The sequence below is a fragment of the Pollicipes pollicipes genome, unplaced genomic scaffold (genome assembly GCF_011947565.3).
Source record: "Pollicipes pollicipes isolate AB1234 unplaced genomic scaffold, Ppol_2.1 Scaffold_3447;HRSCAF=4054_pilon_pilon_pilon, whole genome shotgun sequence".
NCBI classification, from domain to species: Eukaryota; Metazoa; Arthropoda; class Thecostraca; order Pollicipedomorpha; family Pollicipedidae; genus Pollicipes; species Pollicipes pollicipes.
The window spans coordinates 37,531,123-37,539,486 of record NW_023596297.1 but is presented as its reverse complement, the minus strand read 5'-3'; the positions used below and the strand labels follow the sequence as shown (position 1 = coordinate 37,539,486).

The following is an 8,364-nucleotide window of genomic DNA, read 5'->3' as shown; positions in this document are numbered from 1 at the left end:
TTTCTGGGATGCGGTATACCCAGACATCACTAACGGTACATCACGCTATATGTCGAGCCGGTGTGGCAGCCAGCGCCGCCGCCTCCAAGCTCCACGGTGCCCAGACAGTCCAGTATCCCTAGCGTGGCGAATGCAGTAGTTCGAACCACGCTTCGTCCTACGCCACCCATAAATCGCTCCATGATTCATCCAGGTGGCTGAGGTTATTTGTCGCCGTAGTGTGGTCGGCTTTCCGTTCGACCGAGACGCTCTGAACTCTGCCGATGGATGGAACCAGTTGGTGCTATCGTCATCTGCTGGTGTGTGAGTATCTCACGACGTTTCGGCCAGCGAGCTCTGACCATCGTTAGGTGCTATTAATGAACTATAAGTACTCGTAAGACCCCAGTTGCAATCGCAGGAGTTCCAAGAGGGAAGACACTCCTGGATTGTGTTCTACCTGCAGCCATTACAGCTATTACAGCTGGAACTCTACTTGAAATTATTGGGTGTGAACAGAGGCCTTCCGACGAGGCCTTTTGACGAGTTAAGCGCTCTACCACTGGGCTAACCGGGAGGGACCCCGGTCCGAATCTCAGGAATCCCAAGCCGAAGATTCGGGTTGACGCGTACGTGGCTGAAAGCTGAATAATTATTTTACCCGTACAACTTTACTGTCGTATCAAACAACCCGTACAAATGTTTCCTAGAGCCCCTAAATGCTCTAGGGACTTATGAGGTACGCTGCGTTGGATGTCGCGCGGACATCTTGCCGTGAGAGACATTTTAACATTTTGGCTGATGTCGGGGTCGTGGTCGTCATGGGAATCCACTGCTAAACATATTACAGTGTCCTCGCGTGGTGACCAGATGTGCTATGACGGTCAGTTATCTTGTGGCAATACGAAGCTGAGGTGAGGGGATACACAAACAGTCCAAGGATGCAACAATTACATAGGAATTTATTTTCAGAATCGGACAAGAAAAGCACCGTTAAACAGCTCGAGAAGCGGAACACAAGGCATTCTTGCACATGCGAGGCCCGCCGAATCTGCTCCGCGTTAAGACGACACAGCAATGGAAAGGTCATTGGTTGTGCAAAAAAGCCGGTTCAGGCTTGGGCGTGGCCGAGGAACGGCGACGACCTCGGAGAGTCACCGACATACACGAGCGGGCCGACACTCCTTCAAGCCACCCCCTCCCCCAGTCGACAGCGCGCCGCAGGAACCCGCCGGCGCCGCGTGCCACGCAACTTCCAGCGCACCTGGCAATCGCGGCGCCCGCTTCTCACCAAAGGCTCGCGGGCGCCCGCCTGTTCACAGTCACCACGATCTCCGTCACCGGCGCGGCGCCCGCTTCTCACCGAAGGCTCGCGTGCGCCCGCCTGTTCACAGTCACCACGATCTCCGTCACCGGCGCGGCGCCCGCTTCTCACCGAAGGCTCGCGTGCGCCCGCCTGTTCACCGTCACCACGATCTCCGTCACCGGCGCGGCGGGCGCGTGCGAGCGCACGTGCTGGCTGAGCGCGTTGCGGCTCGTGTAGGCGCGCACGCAGTGCGGGCAGCTGAACGGCCGCTCGCCGGTGTGGCGGCGCCGGTGCACGAGAAGGATGGCGCGCGTGGCGAAGTGGCGCTCGCACACGTGGCAGGCGTACGGCCGCTCGCCCGTGTGGCGGAAGCGCCGGTGCATGAACAGCGTCGAGGGGGAGGCGAAGGCGGCCGGACAGTCGGGGCAGCGGTGCGGCCGCTGGCCCGTGTGCCGGTTCATGTGGCCGCGCAGCGTGGCGGCCGAGCGGAACGGCAGCCGGCAGACAGGACAACGCGGGCCCGGCGCCGGCTCTGGGGGCGGCGGCCGCGGAGGTAACGGCGGTGGCACGAGACAGGGCCGGTCCGAACGGCGGGCGGACGGCCCGGGGTAGCACGCGGCCGCCGGCCCCGGTCGGCTTAAGGTCTCTGTCGTAATTAAAGAGACGAGCAGTCCCGTACCCGATGGCTTAGATATGAAAGGTACACCTGCTACATTGGCACGAAGGCCAGTCCAACATGAAATATACGTGGAATCATACTTCAAATCAGACGGCCGTACCATGCCTACTAGCCCCAAATTGACCTAACGAAATGTCAGGTTGAACTTTTTGCTGGCTTGTGGTATAATTCCGTTGGTCCCCTGTGACTCGACAGTGCGCATGGAGGACATCACATTCCACCCACCAAGTGTTTTTTACTGCAGCAGAGGGCAGGTTTTAAGGGCCTCCCTCACATTTGTACTTGTGACATCCGGCCCGGGAAGAAGGCCTGGCATTAGGACTGACCACCAAACACGGCAAGGGGCAATACATGGAGCTCTAATGTCATGCATCAGCCAATGCTCACCGGAGACGACCGGCGGCTGCAACGCCACCCCGCCAGCCGCAAGAGCCGTCCCCTGAAAATATGGGCTGCTTAGGACGGAGCGGGCCATAACCACAACACCACCATTCCGAGGAGAAGCAGGAGGAGATGGCAGGCACACGAACAAAATGTCACAGAAGGCAGTAGTGTGCTTGTTTGATTCTGTATGATTGCAGCTGATTGAGGCAGGTGCACATCATATTAAAGGCAACGTCTAAAAATGCAACGCGTCCAAGTTCGTGACCAGCTGCAATGCTTCACAAAGTAACATTTATCTGCAGATGGCTGACGAAATGTAACGACTTACTTCGGTTACAACCACAGACCTGGAAGCCAGCTCTGCTCTTTGGGAAACCAAAACGACTAGGCGAACGAGCCACCGAAGCCTTGACCTCTTACAACCATTCCCTATTTTACACGGATTAGACTGTTCGCTGCCAAAGCTTTGACCTCCTACAACCATCACGTATTCCCGGGCATTATACCCCATCTTTTGCGACGACAGTGTCGCACCATTCCGCAATGCGTGGCATGGCTGACAGAGCGCTGACCTGGAGCTGGCCGCCAGGGGGCTGAGCGTGCCTGGTGTAGGGCCGTCGTGGCGTCCTCAAGCCCGCTCTGCCGTTGGAGGGCGTCCTCTGACCGGGCCCGCTCAGCAGGGTCGGACAGCGCCCGCCTGAAGACGCCGAACACAGCGGCAGCACCGAGTCAAGACGACAGGGCGGCATCACAGCTTGCGGCGACACATCAGTGGTCAGACGACGCGGCTGGTAATTAACTGGACAGCCGCAGATGATCAGGACTGCATGCTGGGCCCCACTGCCGCGCCGTCACCCGTCGACCCCACCGACGCGCCCCGCCGTCACCGCTGAGACCGGCCCGTGCCTCGGGCTGTGGCAGACTCACCCGTGGGCCTCGAGCCGGTCCCCGCGTCGGCGGGACGGGTGGCCCGATCGTCCGGCAGCCTGGCCAGCATCGTGGTCTGGATGTGGTCCGACGCGTCCTGATGGCGACACCGCGCGCCGTCACCGCGCTGACAGGGCCGCCACACGACTGCACACGGGGTGCGGCATTTGTTGGTGGAGACGACGGACTGGTGCACGCGAGGCGGCACGTGCGGGCCGCGACACGTCCAGCACGCAACTCGCGGCCTCGCGGGCAGAGTTCGGGCGCGTTAGACCTGTGGCTATTTCTTGGAGCATGACGGACTGAATACAGCACTGATACAGATGCGTCAAACAGCCGCCACTTTTCATCTGTATTCCTTTCCAGAGTCCGCATCGTAACGCCACGAGAGCGTGCTAGCCGCCCCCCCCCCCCCCCCTTGAGCCCCTCGCTAGACGTACCCGTCGGACGGAGCCGGCCCGGTCGCAGCGCGCCAGCAGGCCGGCGCACACGGCGCAAGCGCCATCTGCTGGACCGACGAGCAGATTTCGGCCGGCCGCCTCCACCAGCAGCGCCACCAGCGGCGGCCGGCCGGCGATCAGCGGCACCAGGCCCGAGTCGGCCCAGTCGCCGCACACGAAGCACCGCTCCGGCCAGCCGGCCGCCGCCGGCGGCTACATCACGCGGGCACGGTGTCAAGCGAGGCACGAGCAGACCCGCACGGGAGGACCGCGGCGGCGCGCGCACGGCGCGGGCAGACGGGAGGCTTACGGTCGTGAATGTACGGCATGCGTTGACCAAGTCTTGTTCGCAAGATCACGGCATAATACACAGCGCGGTAAAGTATGCAAAGAAAGCAAAGCCGGGATATGTTTTTCCGGGCCAGGGCACTGCACAACACTAACACACCTGCTGAGTAGAGGCATTAGAAGAATTTTCAGAGGCATTTTTGGTGCTTCTTTCGTCCTCCTCTGTGAAGAGCAACTGTCAACTGGGCAGTAATTGTTATCAGCGTAGAAAATAACGAGTATTTTAGAAAAAAAATAAAGCAAAGACAGCCTAGACAAAACAGCTTTCCAGCCTATTTGCTGTCCCTTCATTCCAAAAATCATGGCGATCCAGATGCCCGTAAGTTGCACACAATCAACACATTTCCAGGAACAGCCGGCTGATCCTGATCCTGGTGTTGGCCCGAGCGTCTCCGCCGCGTACCGGATGAGTCGGCCCCGTGGTCCGGGTACTTGGCCGGCACGTAGTGGACGCTGCCGTCGGTGGCGGCCACCTGACGTAGCCGGATGACGCCGTCTCGGCCGGCCAGCGACTCCGGCACGTTGAGTACCATGTGGCCCTCATTGCCCGGCTCCTCATAAAAGACAGCCGGTCTCTGCCGGTCGGCCGCCAGGGGATACTGTCACTCAGGGCAATGCGCCGTCTCAATGCGGTCAGCTCATCAATGATGTGAAAAGATGACAGGAGCTCTGCAGGTATGCCATCTGGCCCTGTTGTCTATCTATGTACATGTATAGCACAGGTGGTTACAGCCTGTAGGAGCAAAAATAGATCATGACTGTACACAAGTCTGAAACAGATGATGGACAAATATATAAAAAGTTCCAGAACACAAATGGCAACTAAGCACTGTGGCCTCGCAGGCTACGCCAGCACAACTGTGGCACAGTGGCACAACATTGGCAGTGACTCAGTCTATTAAACAATGATTCAGAAATTCAAGAGCCCTCACAGCTTGATGGGTTACCATTATTGAGCATGTCCTGTACATTGCTTCCTCGCCTCCTAAATCCCTAAATCCCCTGAAGACTTTGGAGAGCCTTCTCAGAGGCAGAAGACATAAGACATGACATGAGACATGATGCAACCATAGTTTTGAATCTCATACACAAACTTAGAAGTTCTCTGAATACCTGGAAGGCCTTCCTTCACGCATAATCAGTGCAGGCATTATGGGAGAGCTTGTGATTTGTTCCATTTTATTTCTATTTCCTTGACCTCAGTAGGGCACCCATGCTCAATTAAAGCCCAAACTGAGGCATATCGTGTAACTGATGTGACATGGACAGTTTTATTGAAGCAAAAATGTCCTTTATATGAAGTGATCCATGATGATCATACATTCGTAGTGGATATTTTATTAAGGGGACATTGTCAAAAACACTTCATGGCATCCTGCTCTCCATTTACAAGCAGGGGCAAGCTATGCATGAAGAAAAACACCTAAAAAGAGCCGGTATGTGATGCTTATGACCAACCTCTTCTTGGGATTGCCTGGACTAAATTGCCTTCAAGAGACATAGACCTATTACCTGCATAAATTCCACATGAACTACTGTGGATGCTCTGCATTTTGCCAAGTTTGTGCGGTGTTTCAATGACCTCAGAAAGTTGATCAGAAGCCTTCGGAAAGAGTATGAGATGAAACTGGTAGCAGACCTCAGCAGAAGCCCCAAAGCCTTTTGGAGGTACGCCAACTCAAGACTACGCACAACATGCAGGGTGGAAGACCTTCTAGACGATAATGGAGTGTTGACTAGCAGCAACGAAGGAGAAGTCAAAGTCGTCTGTGAATTCTTTGCCAGTGTTTTCACGGAAGACGGGCCTAATGCCGTGCCTGTGATGCCTTGCAACCTTTTTGCAGCCGGTTGCGGGTGGCCTCGATGACCCCTGGATGACTGATATCTTCGGGCGCCCCGGGACCAGATGATGCACACCCAAGGCTTCTTCATGAGTTTGCAGACGTCCTGGCACTACCCGAGCATGCTTTTCCGAAAACCATTGGCATCTGGAAGGCTTCCCCAAGAGTAGAAAATTGGTGAAGTAGCCCTGATCTTCAAGAAGGGTAACCGACATTCCCCAGCGAGCTACCACCCAATGGGTGTTACTGCCGTTTCCTCCAAGGTACTCCAATCTATTGCCAGGGATGCCCTGATTAACCACTTCTCAGTCTCGACTTCATGCAGCCCAGCATGGGTTTGTCCCAAAGTGGCCTTGTATCACCCAGCTATTAGAAGCCATGGAAGATTGGAGCGCCACAGCAGAGGATGGAGAGCCGGTGGATGTGGCACACCTGGACTTCAGCAACGCCTTGATTCTGGGCCTCATAAGTGTCTGTTCTTTGAGTTTCATGCTTATGGTGGTGTGAGATGTAACTTGCTGTGCTGGATGCACCGGATTCCTTACCCTCCAGATGCAGAGAGTGCGGGTCCAGGGCTTGAAGTTGGACTGGATCAATGTCATCAGCAGCATCCCCCACAAGGATCAGTGCTGGGACCAACTCTATTCATAATCTTTGCGAACAACCCACCAGACCAAGGGTGAAGCATGGTCAAGATCTTTGTGGATGACACCAAGATATACTGTTGTGTCCTGAGGTCCCTGGCTAGGTTTCATCTACAGGCAGACTTTGATGCCCTGGCCAAGTGAACAGAGGAGTGGCTGCTTTCTCTTAATGCACCACTGTGAAAAGTAATACACATCAGGAATTGCAACATGAGGCCGACCTACTTCTTAATTGGCACCGCAATCACAGTGAGCCCACCAGGACCTCAGGATCTTCATGGACCATAGGCTCACATTCCAGGTGCAGATGGTGGAGGCCACCTAGAAGATCAACCAGATGCTGGCAGTTGTAAGGTGGTAGTTGACCAACATCCCTGTTTACACTCTGTCACTGCTCTTCAAGATTGCAGTACACTCTTACTTTGAGTATGGCAACATCACCTGGGGCCCATTATGCAGACTGCATCAGGAGTGGCTGGAGTGGTTCAGTGACAAGCTACATGCCTTATGCATGAAGTGAGACCTCAGCCATGCCCTGAGGGGCTCAGACTACTCTAGTAGCCTTTGCTGTCCACCCCCTTGCAGAGGAGACATGGTTACAGCACATCAGCTGTTTCATAGAGGTATGTTGCTGCCAGATGAACTACTGACAAGACACAATTCAGAGGTGACAAGAGGACACCAATGAAAAGTAAGAAAATCTCCAGCTAGGACTCTTGTCCATCTAACTTGTTCAGCACATCAGTTGTCAATGATTCAAATAATCTTGCAAACCCAGTTATATCAATTACAGTTGCACAGTTAAAGCCTAGGCTTGATATGCACTAGGCAGACATCATTTATGACATTCCACACTGAATCTACCTATAATTTGAGACTTTTTAGCTACTGGACCAGGAGCATGATGAGACTGGGACCAACAGACTTTGTGACATTTTATAATTATTGATCACTCTAAGGCAAAGTAAGGTGTGAACTCATTCTTAGTATGCCTCTGTACTGTTGCAGTAGCTTGCTACACAAACCTTTTTCAAGTGTTCTTGTTTCTTCATTCTTGTGAAGCCTTCATGGCTGTGGTCAATGCATATTGACAGGTAACTTTGGTAACACCCATTATCTAATATACAACCACCTTACTTCATGAAATATTTTAGCTTACAAAATTTGCATTCACTCCTGCAAGCAATTTCCAGAGGTAACAGGGAAGCCACAAAAGCCTAAATGCTTATCCTGATGACATGTGATCCCCATTTCCCAATCTCAGGACTACCCTGCAAGTCAAGTTCATCAGTTGATCACTAGCCACAATTCTCAATGATATGTCAATCCTGAATATCAGCATCACTGGCTCCTTGGATGATGGAGAGTTTATTTGATTGTTGGGGGCTTACTGACACTTCAGCCAGATTGAAGCAGGGGGTCCCGTGTCAGGCTTGCACCTACAAAGGCCCAGAGTTGCCAACTATCCGTCAATCAAAATTTGCATCCCCTGGAAAGCCCACAACATGCATAATTGCGGCCTTTGTTATTTTCAGCTGCGTATTGGCTACAGGGTTTAAAAACTGAACTAATCAGTGCATCTGCGCTCACGCGGCGCCCCACCGCAGACCACCTCCGTATCTGTTTGTAGTGGTGTGTACTGTTATATTTACCACACGCAGAAGTCTAGCTGACGAGTTCCAAGCCAATATTACGCCAAATATTTGTCTTCTTCTCTGCTAGACACAGAACCCTGTTCCATTATGTTAAGCCTCAGTTTTGAGCCCTGAAATTTATTTATGAAATTCATCTTTATGTTTGAACCCCTGCATAGCAT

The 8,364-nt window shown here is 53.8% G+C and overlaps 1 protein-coding gene across 8 annotated transcripts; it reads right to left on the bottom strand.

Annotated features, from left to right (window-relative positions):
• Positions 1-921: 921 nt before the first annotated feature.
• On the bottom strand, positions 922-8,325 carry LOC119091906 (zinc finger protein 782). Of its 8 annotated transcripts, none has more exons than XM_037214826.1 (9): positions 8,201-8,237; positions 7,574-7,724; positions 4,467-4,638; positions 4,164-4,225; positions 3,716-3,928; positions 3,276-3,372; positions 2,921-3,045; positions 2,352-2,403; positions 922-1,817 (listed from the first exon to the last, which is right to left on the bottom strand). In XM_037214826.1, exons 2-9 carry the CDS (start codon positions 7,598-7,600, stop codon positions 1,411-1,413), a joined length of 1,155 nt encoding a protein of 384 aa, XP_037070721.1. In that variant the 5' UTR covers positions 7,601-7,724; positions 8,201-8,237; the 3' UTR covers positions 922-1,410. The 8 variants fall into 8 exon arrangements, with proteins under 8 accessions (XP_037070721.1, XP_037070719.1, XP_037070722.1 ...); XM_037214824.1 differs by lacking the exon at positions 8,201-8,237 and adding an exon at positions 8,161-8,196; XM_037214827.1 differs by lacking the exon at positions 8,201-8,237 and adding an exon at positions 8,139-8,157.
• Between the last annotated feature and the right edge of the window lie 39 nt (positions 8,326-8,364).

What these genes read in the sequence shown, in the direction of transcription:
- LOC119091906 (XM_037214826.1), bottom strand. Translation starts at nt 7,600, where the DNA reads ATGAAGAAACAAGAACACTTGAAAAAG. An exon ending in CTAATGCCTCTACTCAGCAG is followed by an intron (nt 3,929 to 4,163) that starts GTGTGTTAGTGT and finishes CGCGTGATGTAG; the next exon opens with CCGCCGGCGGCGGCCGGCTG. An exon ending in GGGCCGGCTCCGTCCGACGG is followed by an intron (nt 3,373 to 3,715) that starts GTACGTCTAGCG and finishes TGTCGCCATCAG; the next exon opens with GACGCGTCGGACCACATCCA.